This window comes from Phalacrocorax aristotelis, chromosome 6, assembly GCF_949628215.1.
Source record: "Phalacrocorax aristotelis chromosome 6, bGulAri2.1, whole genome shotgun sequence".
Classification (NCBI taxonomy): Eukaryota; Metazoa; Chordata; class Aves; order Suliformes; family Phalacrocoracidae; genus Phalacrocorax; species Phalacrocorax aristotelis.
In genome coordinates, this window is record NC_134281.1 from 6,158,206 (window position 1) to 6,177,901 (window position 19,696).

Here is a 19,696-nt window from a genome sequence, read left to right on the forward strand (position 1 = left end):
AGACGTTGGATATATAGGGTTTCCTCTTTGCAGTATTCCTCGCTGCTGCCCAGCAACACTAGGGCAAGTTCTCTTCAAAGCTGCACACCCCAAGTCACTACCATCTCCCATTTCTAGTCTTTGAACCTCTTGAATGACACTGCCCAGTGCACATTTGTCAGCAACAGTTCAGAATTAAGGTTTGGGCTTAACACTGGCTGCCTAAGACAATTATTACTGGTAACATTGCAGTGATTCACATGTAGCTTCCTGAAGTGTTTGAGAAAGGATGGAGGCAAAGAGACAGACAGGAGAAAACACCCTTATTACTGCCCTTGTACCATCACATCAGTGTCCAGTATCGCTTCTTCGTGCTCTCCTGCAGCATAGCCTGCTAGACCTTATAGATGCGTTACTTCAAGTCACACACCTCCAGCTGGGTAGCCCTGTTGGCCCTATAGAAGTTTTGGATCCCTCTGGGTAGGCATTACCTGGACTACTAGAGAGGGTAAGATGGACAGAGTGGAAACACAGCAAGAGCTTCAGGACATCATGTGGAATGGGACACCACCTAGTGCTGAGATGACTCCATGGGCAGGGTGAGCACAACATCACATAAAGACTGTAGGTACTGGGAAGGTTAAGTGTGGATTGTACGACAGTCCTGACTACATAATCAAGGCTTTTCTCAAAGAATTTGGATTGTTGAAATATTAACTGGACTAACTATAAAACCTCAGCTGCACACACACTGTGTGCCCCTTCTGCTCATAAATATTTTTCAGTGCAACATCAGCAAGAGGATTTGGGAACCCCAATTATTAGCACCCAACAAGGAGTCTGGCCTCAGGGCTGCGGGCCACAGTGCTTTCTCAGCCCCCAAGCAAGCCACAGCAACTTCTTAACCATGCTGGCAGACATCCAGGCTCTGGACTCAAGACCAGGGTATGCAACTGTGGCAAAAGCCTGGGACAAACTAAGTGCCTTGGGCCAGGCATGGCCACCTGTCAAGTCTCATGCATTGAATACAAGCCTTGGGCAGTTGGCTCAAGCATTCATGCTCCCGCAGCAAGTGCTGTGTCTCAGGGAGTTGTCTTGCCTATTGCTATTTACAGTTTTTGGGGCCCCATTGGAACGGCAGGCTAGCGTGCTTGCAGTTGACGGCGTTATGTGATACATTGTGCAGCTGCACAGAGTGCATGGGCTAGCAGAAACATGTGGTGCTGCACTGCCAGTGGAATGATTCCCCCAACACGGCCCTTTAAGGGCCACGTGTGTTTTGCAGGCAATTTATTTGCACAGAAACCCAACAGACCTCGCATTCCAAGCTTCTAATTTCTTTAGCTATTTTTCTTCCATAGATTAAAGGACTTTCCAGAAATGCTAGGTTACCAGTGAGGTAGAAAGATCCTAGGTAGAAACTGATGCAGCAGGTTTTGCCTAAAGTACCCTAAAGCATGGTAGGAAACCTGTTATGATCTTCTATTTGCTTGCATTTGTCCAAGAAATGGTGTAAACTATTCTATAAATCTATACCAAATAGAGCTGCTTCCCTAAAAAATAAAATCTCCCACTGAATTACAGGTTTATTTCAACCCAAGGAGTGAAAGAGTAGGTAAGAGCTGTTTATCTACTCACAAGACTAAAAGTACTTCAGTTCATTTGAATCTCCTCTTTCAGGCATTGTCTAGCAACTGAGCTCTGTTCTAGACCCAGTACACCCACCTAACGTGCTCTTCTGTGCCCAGGCATAAGCTGGTTCAACAGAGGGTCAACAACTGAGACCTAGAGAACATAAGCTGCTTATTGAAATCAATAATGTCAGTGTTCCTCTTCCACTTCCAACAACAGTATTTTGTAGTACTCATTTCAGCTTAAGTATTCCTATAAAATGGTAAGAAAAGATTTTATTGCACAAAGGTTTAAGTTGTTTGGCCTGTTTGCTTTTCATGTCATGGGTCTGCAATGCATGTATCCATCACATACAGTTTTCCTGTATTATTTTTCCCAAGGGTTCAATCCCCCCATACTTTAGCCCCACCATTTCTTTGTCACAACCAAGTTCTTTATTATTGCTGAAGAAAATCAGAGCACAGGACTCTACGGGTTGCTGTGCAACCTGAAACAACCTATGCAACACTGGCAAAAAGCAAACATCAGATATGATTCTTTTGACCAAGATTTCGAGAGCAAAGTCTCTACAATTACTCATATGCTTGAAGTTAGGCTTGTGCTTAGGCATGTTGCCAAATCTCCTTCTGACAGAAAAGGAAGATGAAGAAAATGCTTTGGCCTAGATTAGGAGCCATGTCTTGGGTGTAGTGTTGCCCTGTTTCTAATTGCTAGTGTAGCCAAAAAACTATATACTTCCCTCCACTTGAGGGACCACCTGGAGAAATACATTTTTTTCCCCCCTCAAACTTTGCACAAGAGCCCAAAACTTGACTTTAATATAATACACATTTTCCAATTTCCACCCCTCCTCTAATGAGATGCATTGATATTTTTACCTGCATGTACTGTGTTTTGTTAATGGGAAACGTTTCAAACACTGTGTGGTAATGGACTGTGGGATATGGGATTATAAGTTTATTAATCTCAAGAGCACTGTGTAGACTGTACCAGTAAGTTACAAGCAGACTGGCAGAACAGGGTTTGGATTCTGGCAGGAGATCTCTTCCAAGCTTGCCTGTTAGGCTGCATTTGGCTCTGCTTTGAAACTTTACGCTGAGCTATAGCCGCTTTGGTCAACTGTGCTACAACAGGCTGCACAGAGTATTCTGGCTCTGGGTCAGCTGTGTCAAAACTAGGGTGACCTGGTGGCCAAGGAGATGCACTCTGAGAAGCTGACCACTAGGGTTTGTTGCATAAGACAGAAAATGTTGCTATATCCAGAGTTAACAGCAAAAAATTTAGTCATGGTGTGCTTCCATTGACAAAAAAGCTCTCTCTGCCCATGAAGATTGTATTTATACACAGTGATGTTTAAATGTAGCTGTATGCGAGTTTACACAAGCATGCTAGTCGAATACACCCTCACCTTACCTCCTGACACAATAGGTCAGTCTAGATTTTCCAATGTGGTGGCTTTTGCAGAACTGAAAGGCGTTTTTGGTACAACTGAAAGACTCTTTTTAAGATGAAAAAGCCTGCTTCCTCCAACTTTCCCTCAGGGGGTTTGGGGGAAGTTTCATGGATTTGCCCTTAGTAATAGTCTGGTTTGTCTGCAGCAAGAGGAAGAAATAAAAACTAATGGAAAGGGACATTTCTTCCTGGATCAAAACTGAATAGTTCTAAGAATGCGTTCTCAGACTGTACTCAAATACTTAGAGGAAACAACTGCTAGGTCAAATGATTCACAATGTCCAGCTCTGCTCACACACTTCATAATTATTTTTCCTAATCAGCTAAAAAAACCTGATAAATTTTTACTTTTCATTTGAGAGTCTCAAATCCTTTTTAGCCGTTAACAACTGAAACAGCCTATTTGTTCCATGAAGGTGATTAATAGGAAAGGAGGTGAAGCAATTACTTAGAAGTGTGAAATTAATTCTTTCCTAGATTTGGACATTGGGACAAGAACATACTCTTACAGCAAATCAAGTGAAAGCTCAGCCCAGAGCCTTTTTAAACTTCAGAACAGTTCAGATCTCAACTTTGCAGCTGTGTTTGATCTTCCCTTATGCTACCACATCTTGAGGAGCTGAAGCATCCTACATTGAGACAGTAACAAAGTAAACTTTTACACCCAATCCTAGATTAGATGTGCATAATATTTAGATACTCTAAATATCCAGCTTTCTGGGTAGCTGAGACCTTTGACTGCAGTTTCCAGTACCCAGCACTTCTTAATGAAGATAAGCTCTGCATGTTTCCATGAAAAACAGAAGTAATTGTAGCACCCAAAATTAGTAACTGTAGATGAGAAAGATCATAAAAGACTGCCATTGATTTTAGTGACAGAAAGGTTGAGCCCTTAATAAAAATGCTAGTACTGAATTATTAGAATCTGGCCTTCCCTGATTCTCAGTCTCTTTTAGTATTTGTTTCATCACTCTTCCAACTGTCTTCCAAAAACAACAAAGTGGCACCACCTTCTTTTTTTGCCTGTGATAACCTAGTTTGTGCAATGCCAACCCATTCAAAATCTTCCATTTAATTTTGAGCTCTGGACTGTGAGCCTAGGATTGGTTTTAAAACAACTAAACTTTCCCTCCAGAAAATACAACACTTTTGGGACAGCAGACACTAACAGACTTGTACATAAGTTTTAAGAGGTCTCTTTCCAGGACTGGCCACACTGACCTCCTTCTCCCACTGGTGTCACAGTGGAATGCACGTTGTGTGTAAAATTAGAACAGGATCTGGTTAAGTACCCTCAAATCCTTGGTCCCCTTTGACTGCCAGGAAAGTGACAGTAGCCATCATCAGCCAGGTGTAACACTGGAGTTATTGACATGGAACTTGCTTTGGAATGTAAGTTTACCCTGAAGTTATTTAGACAGCTGATTTTCAACTACTTTATCTACATTGCCCACAACGTACATCAAAATCCTTTTTTTTGCTCTGTGGTGAAGGCTACCTAAATTATGGCTGGATGAGAAATCTGTTTGCTTTCTCTAAGTAGTGCAAGCTCTCCCATATCCAATGACTCATTGGAATTATTTGTGTGATCTTTTCAACTTCTAATACATATTAATTTCTAATATACAAAACCATTCAAATAAATAATTGTGCAGACTGAATAAAAATGCAATTTAAACTTTTCTCCCCCCCCCCCCCCCCCCCCCCCCCCCCCAACTGGAGACACTTCTTACAAATAGTTCTTTTAAGTAGTCTTAATAGTATCTCTTTAATATTGCCATTAAAATTCACCAGAGTTCAAGAGCAGAGCAAATTTACATGTGTTAAAATAATGGAATTGACACAGATATTACATCATTGCTATTTTAAATAATAATTCTTCATAATTCTAACCTACTTGCTTTAAGTTGCAAATAAAGGGCTTGTTCCTACTTTCATCAAAGTCAATGGCAAAACTCCCTTTGGCTTTCAGGGAGCAGCACCTAGCTTTAAAGACAGGGGCCTCTAGTAATATGTGGTGGGGTTTGACTGCATTCACTAATGCAGCAAAGAATAAATCCCTCTGAAGGAAAAATTACTAAGGACAGTTCTATGAGCTCCAGTCAGACGGGATAATTGTACTGGACTAGCCTGTTCCCAGAAATCATGAGACTCTATAGATTACTCTGAATTTCAAGGGACTTAGAGTTCTTCTGCTTAGTTTCACAAGAAGGTATGTTTTACATAGGGTTTTTTTTTTTTTTTTGCCATTTTAGTGCAATTTTGTGGTTTTCCTTCCTTAATATTTTGGGAGAGATTGCTTTAAGAAAAGCATAATGGCAACCCTCACAAATTCTCCTTCTCTTGGGAGAACATTAGAAGTTTTGCTGAAATTACATAAGTGTTCTTCTATGAAGAATTCAAACTGAACCTAAAGAAATTAAAAAGATCACTATACACAGCTGGAAAGCCACCTAGAAAGTGATCGATGTAGCCCTCTCCTTGACTACAAGAGAAAAATGAAGCAAGGATTTAAGAAATACAAAGTATAAAAGTTATAACTAAGACTATTTAGAACTGGAGAAAAGTGGTTTTTACTAGCCATTTAACACAAAGGAATAAAGTTTGATACCTGGCTATTCCTAGGATGCCTTTGTGTTCTTAAGAAAAAAAAAAATCTGTGTCTACACCACAGCTTATCTGTAAAGTCATCACAATTCAGCTAACTACATAGATCAAATTTTCAGAGACAGGAATGTTTCAACTGTATCTACAATGAACATCTAGTTTGACAGATTTCTGGCCATGGAAGAAATCACCAGTCACTATAGTTAACTTTCTACTAATGCGCCACTAAAATATGTTGAACATTTACTGAACAATAACCACCAGTTGAGTCCTAACCATAATTTTGCACTGCAGTATAGGGCCTGTTAGATGTTATCTGGGAGCCAGAGAACTTTATTAGCACTGTCATAAAAACTAAAGCAGAATCAATCCCTTGTGTTATCATTACTGACACTGCTTATTAGACATAAAGTATCTATCAAACCTCAGCAAATTTAGGTCCTAACTGAAATGGCAATTGCCTTGGAACCTTTAAGAGTAATTCAGTTTAAGAAAACCCACATGAATGAAAGTGTGACCCTTTACTGTGAAGAAAAGAATAAATAAGCAGTACCATGAAGACCAGGGAGGAAATATCAAATTATTCCAGAAAAAAAAAAAATCAAGTTTTGAAGAACCTGCAGTGCTGACTGCTTTACTCCACTTGGAATTACCTCATCACATGTCTGTCTGCTTCCACAGCAGGACACCTGCCCTTATGTTTATTTGGGAAGATAAAAGAAAATGTAGCTTGGATGGTAGGGAAATGTCTCCCAAGCAAGGAGGATTAGGCAATGCTCTGCCTCAGGAAGAGTTTCAGGCCCTGTCACTTGATGGTGTCTAAGAAGTAGAAGAAAAACACCTAAGGGATTAACCTACAGAGGTTTTCCTGTCACACAGGCTGAGACTAGCTGAACTAGGAGGTCCTTTCCAGATGCATCACTGTGATTCTTTTTGGCACCATTCCTCAGCTTTAAAAATTACCATCTTCCCCCACACCAGTGGTGCTAACTCAACATGTCTAGCGCAGGTCATACTTCAGGATAGTCTTGAATCACAGCAGGCCAGTGCTGTGCAATTAAATAAGTTACAAATACAGCTTTTGTAAGAAATTTTAATGTGGTTTTCCAACTATGCTAATAGGAGGAAACAGCATACACCTGACATGGAGGACCAGTTGTTGGCAGAACCCTCATCACTGCATCAAGGAAGAATATTCAAATACGTCTGTCTATCCCTATCTAATCAAGCATACATATTATAGAGGCTATTTTTATATTATAAATACATAGTCTAGAGTCTTCATTCCAACACTATTCTTTCCTCTTCCAACACTAAAACCTGCTTGTCTGAAGACTTCATGTAACTGCAGAAATCTTCATGGGAAGAAATATGTTCTCACGTCATCTATTTTTGGCCTTCTATGCCGTGACAACAGAGGCTGGCCTGGTGTTTCTATATATGAACGCTTCCCAGGTAGCGGAAGAGCTACTGCAGATTGCCTGGCACCTGCTTGAGGATGAGGTGAACAGAAAGTAAAGCCAAAGTATTTTTGTTTCATCAAGAATATCTTGGCTAAACCGTATTTGTAGCAGATAAAAACCTGAGGAAAGTAAACCGGTGGGGAATGGAATCTTAATATTTTGGGAACATGAGATGGTAAAATCAGAGTTCTGAAATAAACAGGTTTAAAATGAATTGGAACAAGAAAGGCAGGTGTCAGGGAGGAATATTCTTCTGAGGGTAAGTATTTTCAAAACCTGGTAGTTACATTTTGTTAGTTCTAACCTTCTTTTAATGAAATAACTTCTGAAAAGGGAATATAAAAACACAGAGCCTGAATGTCAATAGAAACACATTGTAAGTATGATACATCACCAACAAGTCTACCACTGCTAGGTTAACAAAAAACGTAATGCACTTAGAGCTTCATTTGCTTTCTAATATATTTTTTGAAAGACTTGTCTTTTTTTTTAATAGAGCAGCTATTAAGAGAAACTAATTATGATTTGATTTTTAATGGCCTGGGTTTTCTTATATGTATCACTCTAACTCAGGAGAAAGCCCATTCAAACAAATGAGATGAGGCTGGTGTGAACGAATTCAAATGTGACCAGAAGCAGGCCCCAAGATATTTATGGATTGAATGAGTCATTCTTGTTCTGGTTGGACGATTACATCAGTGGATAATTAGTCTATCATCATGCAGGGCCTGAGCTTCCTTTCTCTTACATCACCATACATCAGGAATCCTTGTGTGGAGTTCACTAATATTTTACTAGCCTACAACCAACAAGATGGAAGGACTGAGCCCACAGCCCCACACCCCTACACTAGTTGTGCATTGACTACAAAGAAGCTGCCCCATTTAAATCAGCAGATCATCTGGTCTTTCTTCCTTAGTCTGTTTACCTACTAAAACTTTCATATAAGGTGTTTTAAGACCCGTTTCTCATTTAAAATGTTAAGTAACTGTGGTCATAAGAAAGCACATTCTTTTTCTGTCATTTGATTCAAGAAGTAACTTTTCTTCCACCGGTCTCCAGTGACACATCCATGGAGATAGTAAGGAGGAATTGAATAGACAATGTAAATTTGACTACTCAAGCTCCCTCTACACCAAATGCTGTTCTGTGAAAAATCTTTAGCAGTCCAAGTCTCTGCGCATTTTGCAGAAATTTCTGTGTCAAAGTAAAACAACTATGCCAGACCCAACAGTATTATTCCCATTTTAGGCACACACCAGGTTTGGTGGTGCTAGAACAGCATGTGACCCATCTATCTCATCTCTAAGAATAGGCAATACCAGCTATTCAGGAAGACAGCTCAGGAAATGTTGTGGTGGGGTGCTGTATCTAGATTCTGAAATTATGGAAGGAGAAAAAAAGATGGCTGGAAAATCTCCAGCAACCGTTGGAGTTCCTGAGAAATTTTTCCCCTCATGGCAATGACTTTAAGGCTAATTAGAGGCAGAAAACCAAAATGGCAGCCTACAAATTCCCCAGATACCAGGTGTTCACCAGTAAAATCTGTTCCCTGGCCACAGACTGTCACTCTTCTCAATGGTTTCCATAGGCCTCTCCCCTACCAGACAGTGGGCGGTCTGCCTTCCCAGTACATCTGTACACGTCTCACTTCTGAGAAATGGGAAGGATTAAAACCACCTTCAAAGTGGAGAAATCAAGTGTGGTTGCTTCTTGGATCTAGCTCAGCAACCCCAGAAACTGTTCAAGAACCACAATGATGCTTTACACCAGCTTCCTCATGCTGTAGGCAACCATACAGCATCGTGCTTTGCTGCTATCTTGTCCCTGGACAGCCAGTGGTCCACCAGATACGCTGAGCTGGAGAACACCGGATTTAAATCATTCCCAGTACAGTTTTACTTCCTACCATTACACCTTTTTCTCAAGATATCTAAGCACCAAGCATTGCAGTCTCACGCTTTCATATTCATGTTATACTTCGCTAATACCATGTAGAGTTTCTTTGCATTAAGTGGTCTATTTTATCTTTTCCCACAAATAAGATATCTGCACTAGAATGTATCCTATAGGCAGCTCTTTTCATATCTAAATCCCGAGGATTGTTTTTTTTTAGAAAGAAGATTATATATTTATTCAGAAAGTAAATGAGATTAATAATTTTGAAAGTAATTTACAAATAGCAATCAGCTTCTGCAATGAAGGTCAAAAGAAAAAGGACACATTAGCAATTGAATAACTTCTCTCCCTTTAAAGTTTTAATACCTCATACCTGTTAATAATGGGAAATATCCTTCTTCAAGAGTAGCATTTTCAAAAATTGGTAGGATCCTTTGCTAATTCTAATCATCTTTTAATAAAATAATTTGTTAAAAAGGATTATAAAAAAGCATGAAAATGGAATGTCAATAGAAATGTACTGCCTATACAATAAATAGTTAATGTATTTTCTAAATGAATGATTTAAAATAGCTATTAAAGTAAAGAGAATGAGCTTATGTTTCTAGTAATGACTTCTCTGCCTCAGAATGAAATCTGTAAATCCCTGATTGCAATTTCACATCCCAAAAGAACAAGCAGTCCTGGGACCGATGCTTACTGCCTTATCATTAATACTAGCATACCACATGTGTGATTTTTTTTATATCACTGGTTTGAATATTTAGATTTATACTTGTGTATGCTTTATATTTTAAATCTCATACAGCTATTCTGTCACAAAAATAAAGCTGTCCTTCAACAAGGCTTTTTTCTATGTACATGCATACATGTATACACAGACTTTCAGTATAACTACAATTTTATTCATAAGAGTGCATAATGATTCAGGCTGTGATTGTTAATAAAAATGCATTTCTAACCATCAAATTTGAGTCTATTATTCTAAGTTAATTGCATTTGCCCTAAAGAGACTTGCGACTGGCTGTCAGCCTATTTGTGTCAGTTCCATTTTATTCATCAGTCAATCTTGTCTCCTCTTTTTTTCACATCCCATATATTGATCAAATAGATTTGTTAGCATGCCTCTGCAGCTTTAAAAAAGTTTGTTATTTGTCAGGTTTATTTGATTACTATATTAGTTTGTGTGTTATCTTAATTGTTATTTCAATAGAAAATAAATGCCCTTTGATAGTCCCGCAAGATTCCCGTTAAATATAATCCATATAACAAGTTAGTGGATGGAGTGAATGTGGTAAGAAAATAAACACATTAAACCTATTTTAAAAGGTGGTATTAATCTGCAGCTGTATTGTACTTGATCCAAAAGACAGGAATAGAAATAAGTACAGTGTGAAACAATTTTGATAAACATCAGTGCCGTATCATTGCGTATTATGCTATGTATAAAATACTTTAAGAAATAGACACGTGACAAAATAAACTGAGGTCATATCTGGAAGAGTGGGTTTTGTGGTTAAACGTGAAATGGAACGATATTATATATGGCTTTAGACACTAAAAATTAGGCTAGAGAGGCTGCAAGCAAAGGCAGGTAGAAATGCTGTGTTACGTGGGGCAAACTTTTTATAGGGAGAGAAAACAGCTTTTAGGAAGGTATTTATTGGAGCAAAAGAAATACCTAAGCAGGTAGCTTCTTCCTCTGTAAAGATATGATATGCTGTTCAGTGGAATAAATAGGAGTTTAGCTAGATTAAAAAATTGAAACAGCATCTCATGCCCGTTGGTCAAACAGTTTTGGTAATGACTTCACAAAACCACAATTTTTACCTCAATCTTCCCAAAGGGGAAGGTGAATCAACCATTTTTTCCATACAAATGCCTCAGAACCCTGCCTCTGATACCTTCGTTATCAGCAAAACTGCATAACCCTGGCTTCTTACTTAACATTGAATCTGGGATCTGCCCAGCTGGTAGCCGAGCTTACATAGTGTCAGAAGTAAACTTTGTGGGAAATCAGTAGTAATGTGCTTACCATCTCATTAAAAAGTTATATGAGAAGTCCATGTGTCTTAAGAAAGCCGCTCAAGGCATTGAAGAATTGATTTCATAAAAATTTTAGGAAACTAAAATCTTGTGTTTTACCTGTACTTACGTACATTGACCAACCCCATAGTTGTCTGGAACTGAAACGTGAAATTACCCGAGTTAGCCTTTCACAATAAATTTGGGTATGTTCTTTCACTTCTTTGACCAGAATTAGTCTTCATGTTATCTAACTTTAATCACCTAGAAATTTGGTTTCATGTCTTGGTAATTATCTATATTTTGGGTGCAGCCAACATCAGGGGGGTGGGGTGACAAAACAAGGCTTCCAAAGAGCAATTTTTTCCTGGCTTAAACTCATCTGTCAAGGTGGGATGACTTGCCAGCAGGAGGGCTTGTCTCTTCCATTGATTATTGTAGAAGTTTAAGCCAGACTGAAGACCTGTCATACCAGCCTAAGGAGGACCTATCATTATAGCAGGAATATTTTTAAATGCCTATACCCAGCTGTGGACACCTGAAATGTCTGACTCCTAGACTGTTTTTCATCTGGAACTTCTTTAACAGTATTTCATAGAAACAACCATGCTAAAGCTTTATTTGCCCTAAAACGAAGCTCAAATTTGCAGTTGTCCTAGAGCAGTTAGCAACACTCCTGCAATTCAGAAGTGTGCAGTGTGGTGATCATTTCAAGCTAAACTCTTATGACTAGCTAGTATGGAATATAAACAGGAACAGATGAGAAGAATACAGCCTCAACATTTGAGACAACAAAGAAAGAGTGAAATGATTGCTACATAAAAGACATTTCAAAGACCTCCCAGAAAAGCAGGCATAAAAATCCCCAATAAAAAGGCTCAGCAAGAAACCTGTCACACCCCCTAATCCTCAGCAGACTTTAACAAGATGTTCACATGAGCCAGAGATTGCCTCCTTCCCCAGAAGACAAAAGGCACAGAAAACAATACTGTCTAGCATAGGATTAGGAGGCAAGAGACAGATAAAAAGGATTCCTTAGCCTTACAATTAGAAACCCCAACTCTCCAGCCAAAAGGATAATCACAAACAGACTGCAAACCTGTGTCACAATAATTGCTGCATCTTTCTTTACTCTTTGAAAACTGATATATTTTCTGAAGATTTCTTTTAATTTATTGCCACCCCAAGAAAGGTTTTGATGGCCATTTAGCTACAAGACAACTGCTGCTACCAAACCACAACTCAGCACACATGGCAATAACCTCTTATTTCCCCTTCTTTACATTTCCACAACCTCCAACCAAGCAGAAATTAGATTACCAACGCTCGTACCAACCTCCCAGTAAACTGTATAACTAAAAGCAAAACTATATGTAATGTACTAGTCTTCTAACAAATGATCAGCTTACTGTGCCCTAAAGCAGACACACACAGATTCATCATGCCAAACCTGGCATAAGCATGTGCTCAGATTAAAAAGGAAACGACTTAGTTGTTATAACGAGCATCTTTAGCTTTATTTGGTATTACTAATGCCTTTAAACAGAAGGCAGGGTACTGGCAAGAGTAGAAAACAGACTTGAAGGGGGAGGAAGACTGCAGGCTGGAAAGAAACTACAGTTTCCAAAGTCTGACCCTCCTGCTGTAGCTAACTAGTGACCATAAGCTATAATAGCTGTAGAAGTTTGTTGCATAAAAAAAGGTAAGACTCTCTCTGAAGCTGAGCAAGGCAACCACAAGACTGACAACTGCATTCATAAAGCAATATAGTAACTATATTAGCAACAGACATGACTTCAGCATCCAATCTTATATGATTAGGAACTATACATAACCCCACTTTGTAGGTGATTAGAGGCACTCCAGTCACCATATCCAATGGGCAGTTAATGTTGCTAGCCTTTCCCAGCCTTTCTGTACCATCAAGGAAAGGAAGAGTCAAACAATTTTTTTCTTCAGGTGCAACACACTTGCAAACTACCACTCTATGCTCTTGTGATCCTACTGTCTATTGGACCTTAAATTTCCTGCCTTAAGCTAATGTTCAGTGGCCTTGTTCTGGGCAAGTTAGTATCTAACTCAGAGCTACCTCATATGCTGTGGTACATGAAATAATCCCTCTCTAAGTAAACTACTTGGGAAGAGGTTGGTAGAGATGCAACCTTAGCCATTGTCATTTGTTATGGCAAGACACAAACAAATCACACTTCCCAGAAGAATCACGGCTTGAAATAAACACACAGAAAAAGGCATATGTTTCTGCTCTCTTTTTAGCAAAGCTCAAAGGGCGCATAAAGTTTGGTTTACACATACTTGCAGAAGAAAAGGGAAAAAAGTTATCTACAGATTTCCAAGTAAACTTTCTGGACCTTGGTCCAGATGAGAGCAAGTAATTCACTATGTACGACCCCAGAGCAGGTAGCTAGCAGCGTGCCAGGCAGAGCAATACAGGATGTAAATCACTGCAGGGTAGGAGTGAAGGGTAGTGCGGTCTGCGTGGTGCCGTAGTCTCTTCTCAGCCATACAGTGACCCAGGGACTCCAGGTCTTGCTTGTGGCATAGTGTCAAAGTCTCACAAACCTTCGCCTACATGCGCACTTGTGCTCATGCCATGAGGAGCTTTGCTGCTGTGATGCTGAAAGGCCAGCTATGCTTGAAACAAGAGCCTTGAACTAGGACCATAACCCCGTCTGCTGTCTGAAAATTATTTCCAGATCATGTTTTTCTCATTTTATAAGCAAGCAATTTTCTGGTTGCCACTATTTCAAGCACAACTTAATATTTACAAGGTAGACTAGTATTTTTCACAATTCACATTCAGATCTAGATTTACCAAAACTACAGAACAAATCTTTGAGTGGCCCCTATATGGCACAAAATCCCACATCCAGTGGTATCACAGTGTCACCCAAGCATTCAGTCGTTTAGATAAGATCTATGTCTTCCCCTCCAAGCAGAGGAGAATTACGTAGTGCTACAAACACCATGAAATCTTCTGCTTTGTCATCATTATTGATTTTGAGATACTCGGATACCATGGTGGTGAAAGGCACTGCAGAGCCCTAATATACCTAAAAGCATAGGAAACATTTCCATACTGAGAAAGAAAAGCAAAGATAGGCGAGCTAAACTTGAACCTCCACCATCTCCTAAAACCAGAAAACTACACTGCATGTATTACAGCAGTTATATTTAATAATTCATTCTGCTAGCTTCAAAAACCTGGAAGCCCAGCATCTTTATATGTACCATTGGTAGGAACAGGGATGCGATGAAACACACAGTGATGAGGTCTATATTCAGGTTCATTACCAGTGTTTTCCTCGGTTGCGATTATTTTAATGAAGATTTTGCCTAATTAAGATTTTCATGATTTGGTGTAGGAAGCAGATACAACACCTGATATAGCATGCCCTGAAGCCAAACATTTCCATCAGCTTTAATGGGCTTTAGATCAAGGCAGAGCCATTTCACTGATCAGGTGCATGAAGACAACTTGGACATGAGCCACCAAAAAGACAGCAAAAACTGTAAACTTTACTTACTCAGAAACTCAGGGGTGAACACTGCATTAGTGAGTCAGGATCCTCAGGGAGTCTCTGCTCCTCTGTGTAATACAAGCTGTGTTGACCTTATGAAAACTGGTTCCATCCCCTAGGGGAAAAAAGATCATATCAGTGAGAGGCCAGAGGACACTGGACCCTTAAAGGGAAGAAGCATCTCTCAACTTCTCTTAAGAGCTGTTTTTTTCCATACTCGTGAGGTCAGTTAGGGGACTAAGTCTCCAGCCTCAGTAGCTTGGCTGGTCTCCTCCCTCTGATAACAATAGAGTTTTGAGGCATTTACAAAATGCTGGTGCCCGTGTGGGATAACAAAGCCACCTCACCAGCTGAGGAGCTTTTTCCTGCCTAGTGAAGCCTTCCTCTCCCATTCTTGTTTTCCAGAACTGGACAGCCCCATCGTACAGCCCCTTGGAGACTCAGGTAAGTCCCCCCACAATACACAATGCATTGCACTACAGCCTTGCAACTACCCTGGCCCCTTTCATGCAAGAAAACAAGCTCAATTATTCTGATCCCATGGGGAATGTGAGCAACATTTTTTGCCTTAAGATGATGAGTCAGTATGTTTCAGATTTCAGCCAATCTTTAAAATAAGACTATTATTTATATTAATGGCTTAAACATTCTAAGGTTTACTCAAAACAGCAGAAGTAGTATAGAAGTGCTGTGCAGCATGCTAAGCCTACAAGATTGAGTATGATTATAACAAGCTCTTAACCTCACAATCATTTTCCTATTAAAATTGAGTAAGAACTCCAAAGGGTCAGCCTATGAGTGACACAAAAGCAGCTTGTTTCAGGCTGCAGGATCTCAGTGGATTAGTTTGTGATCAGACAACCCCCTAACTGACACCTAGCTACCTTAAAAACACCACTAATTCTGCACCTTACCTGGAGAACAGCCATAGCATTGCTTTCATCCTCCTACCTTTATTTATCTGCTGAAGAAGGAGGAAGGCCTATGGTCCCCTCCCTTCCCAGCTGAGGATGTTTTCCTGAGTGAGGGTTCTTGAACCAATTGGTACCACCTGAAGGCCTTCAGAAGGTGGAGATATGCCAATTTATCTGCTTCCTACTCAGCCACAGCAGAAGTGTGTAATGCTTATCTGCTTCCTTTACTTCTGATGATTACCTTTAATTGGAGAGTCCCACCTGGAGCCAACCTGAGAGACCTCTCAGGTTTTGGCATTGGCTCTCAGCAGTCCTCACCGTGACCACTAATGGGGTGTTGCTGACCAGAGGGTGACGACACCAGGCCATATAGCACCCACAGCCTGGGGTTTTCCAGTAATAAAGAGAAGGCTGTGTTAGAGACCATGTCATCTAAAAAATTTTAAAAGCACCATGCCCCAACTAGGACCTTTCTTGCCAGAGCACCCAAGACTCTGTAGTTGCAGGTAAAAAGCCTGGACCCAACGGCTCTGCAGGCTCTGGCTATGCATTTTTTTGTATTGCAAACACACACGATGCAAACTTTCTCTACTGGTTAGTGGACGCTGCTGGGGGTTTGGTAGGCAAGGTCAAGACAACATTAGTCTGCCCTGATAAAGCATGAGGAAGTAAATCGTTCTGTGCAACTCAGAAGTCATTTGATGGTACTTTTTGGCATTTCCCCCCCCCTCCCCGCTTTTGTTCTGTCAGCCTGAAGAGAACAGCTCGTGTGATGTAATTTAGAATGGAGCTTTTTTAAAGCTTTCACTCAGGAAAAGCTTCGGGAGCTCTGGGGGTATAGCTTAGCTCCGAGAAATAGAAAGAAAGCAAGTTTGCATTGACAGCTTGATCCCAGAGAGAGGTGGCTGCCTGCTTGTCTAACAGGTCCTCTGGGTCTGGATGAGGCAGAGACAGAGGAGCAGTCATATTAAGTGAACGTGCGCTGCCAATGTTAAAGGAACAATTACCATTATTCTGCATAGTTCACTGTTTGCTGCTGCTATTTCCTTCAATAAAACCTCTTTTCACTTGCCAATTGGAGCTTGTCATGTAACAATATTTCTTATGCACAATACACATACTAAAATGCCCCTGTGTTTTTAATACATTTATAGTTGTTAACAATGGCGGTATAGTGACAGAAAAAAATGTACTTGCTTTGAATACAGAATAGATTGAAAAAAGAAGAAACCAAAGGCCCTGCTCTGAAAGATTAATGGGGGTTAGATTTTGCCTAATCTTAGTGTTAAAAGTGACACCTCTTCCATGTCATAGACACTCGCTTTTTCCTCTCAAGGCCTGGGCTGTGGCCTCCTTGCTCGGAAGGGGCTGTGCACCTGAGCCTTGAGCAAAAGCTTAGGTGAAAGTTTTGATGTGAGGAAGTGTTGAGGAGAGGGTTGAGCTCCCACCCGCCCCCATGCCTGGGAAGCTTTGAGGGGGACATACAAGGGGCGCTGCTCCTGGGGCTTTGGCGAGCTCAGCACACTGAAGGTCACCCAACAAACCCTTTGATCCTTGCGCGTGGTCTGCAGGCAGGTGGGAGCGTGTTGACTTACCATCTAACAACACCTGAAATCTCTGGTGTTCACTGCTCACATCAGACACTAGCAAAACTCCTTGTAAGTGCGGTTCCTTGCAAAGCAGAACAAACAGCTGGCTTTGGGGAGAGGCTGGCGTTTCACGGAGATTGCAGGAACTCTGCAGCTCTCCTCTGGAAGCTCGTACAATGAAGATATTGTGCTAGTACTGCACTTGCCAACGTTACAAAGCCAAGCAGAAATTACGACAGTGAAGGTGCCACAATGAGAAGAAATTACGTGTTTGCGCTTATGAGCAGGCTGAACCTAGTACTTCATGTACCCAAATGAGCAAGCAGCTGTTTGGAGACCTTTGTAGCACCGTCATGAAGGAAACTTTCTCCTGCCATGAGATTCGCGATTTCTAAGAATATGATTTTGTTCTGAACAAGTTAATATACACAGGAAAAGACATCTTGAGTGTTCCTGGACTCTCCTACACTATCCAGGAATAGTGATAGACTGCGAGTTTAAACACATCCTTCCACGGCACAGTGAAAGCGTAGTTAATACTGCGAGCAGAACAGTTACCATGTTTGCCTTTGCCAAAGCAAAGAGTACAAGAGTACACTGTCCTAAAAGTACTTATCATAATTAAGAAAGAGTGGATGTCACCTCTGTGCCCCCAAAATAGATGTTCTGCATCTTTGGTGTCCCCCAGGAAAAAAATGTTTTGTGAAAAGATATACAGCATGATAACATGTTCTGCTTCAGACAGTGCTTTGTCTACAACAAGTCTTTCTGAGGAATAGTGCAAAGAAACCCAGAGAAGGCTACCATATTGGAGGTTGTTTTGGAGCCTGATCTGTTGAGCTCCCTGGAAGTCTATCCACTGACATCTGCTGATACTGGATCAGGCCTAAATAATCAGGCTAAATAAATGGTTTTCCAGCATGGATGGCAAAGGCTGCTCAGCAGCACCCAGGGAGGTGCTGAGATGGTAATAAGATTAATAATGTTTGCTATGGTGGACAAGTCCATCTACCAGTTTTGTTCCAGTACAGCATACAGATGAGAGAGTTAAAAATGGAAGCGTTTGCTAGGAAAGTCTCTAGAAGACATAAGACTCTCACCGATTGCCGTTCATCATCAGATTTGAGTCAAAGAAAAGCTTTTAGACCTTATTAGAAGACATGCTTTTTTGTAGCTATATATCATTACATGACGATTTACCATGAGCAAAGCTTTAAGGACCATCTATGAGAAACGCTGCATCTTCTATGATTTGAAGCGCTATTTGATGATGTTTAAACTGTTTGGAGATATTTTAAGAATGTATGTGGGTTTGATGGTGTTTTCCCCCACCAAATCAAAAGGCTGACAGCTTCAGAGCTCCTCTGACATTAATGCTGTGCAAGGATATATTTGTGACCATAACTGTATATAATACCTGCTTTGGGTATAAACTTTTGGCACATAACTTCAGTGTCATTCAGAAAGTGGCACAGTTGGCAAAGACCTTGGCACATGAAAGGAAGACACTGTGCTGTCTGTTCATTGGAAAGTTCACAAATTCTGCCTAGAGATCCCTCTAATATTTTCACTTTTCATTAGATAGTGCTTATCAAAAATAAAACCCAGAATTTTAAGTGGTTTCCAAATTTAATGACACAGAGTTTTAGGTGGAAAAAAAATTCCTTTGTCATAAACTCAGTATTTTCTGCTTTACATTTTCTATAAATTTCCCAAACTAAGCAGAATGAGCAATTGCACAAGCATGTCATGGGGTGAGACCTGCCTTTAGTTACTGTGCCAGTATATTAAATAAAGCCCTGTCCACTTCTGGCTACTCCATTCTGGTTAGGATTTTGTTTCTGAAACTTGATCATATTGGCAGACAGTCTTAACCTCATTGACAGGGTGAGTAATTAACCGTGAGAAGAAGGAAGGAAGACTGAATTAAAGTAGAAGTGCTGTCGAGGCAAGGACTATAATAATAATAATAAGGTTTGCTTTTTCTTTAGTGTGAAAGCAACACGATCAATTCAGATAAGATAATCCATCAAAATGTCCAGACTCAGGCTCTGCAGTGAGGAATAAAGAGAATTTGAGAGTTTTGAGATATCCCTGCAATACAACAAGCAGCTGCCCATGAGTGCTGGGATAGACCTGCCACAGAACCTGGATGCAGCCCCATCAGTGGGGTGGCCTCAGGGGTTTTGCATGGGGCTGGGCCTCCCAGGGAGGGGACAGGGACTGGCACAGCCCTATGGTGGCTGGGGTGACCTGCTGACATTAATAGAAACAAATAGATGCTAAGCGCTCCTCTTGGAGGGGGAAGAACAGGGCTGTGTGGTTTCAGCTCAAGTTCAGTTTGAGACTTACTTGCTCTGAGTTGGTTTAATTATCCCTTTTAGCAAAATGTCAGGAGAGTGCAGCCTTGAAACAGCAAAAGAGAAATGAAAGAATATGGAAAGAAGATTTTATTTTTCTTTACAAAATCTTTTTATGGCTGTTTCATGTGATAGAGCTGCCACACCACCTACAAGATCCAAAAATCCAATCTGGGGATTAAATTCAACTTCAGAAATAGCCACTCCTTCTTGGAGACTCCCAGAGAAGATGATCTC

General features: G+C 40.5%; 1 protein-coding gene across 3 annotated transcripts in view; it reads left to right on the top strand.

The window, feature by feature from the left end:
* MDFIC2 (MyoD family inhibitor domain containing 2) overlaps nucleotides 1-19,696 on the top strand; it is a 48,685-nt gene that overhangs the window by 11,730 nt on the left and 17,259 nt on the right. For 2 of the 3 annotated variants that reach the window (XM_075095465.1, XM_075095467.1), the window contains exon 2: nucleotides 15,002-15,040. The exons of the other annotated variant lie outside the window; for it this stretch is intronic. In XM_075095465.1, coding sequence (XP_074951566.1) covers nucleotides 15,002-15,040 — 39 coding nt within the window. The remainder of the gene's footprint in view (nucleotides 1-15,001; nucleotides 15,041-19,696) is intronic. 3 annotated transcript variants of the gene reach the window in all.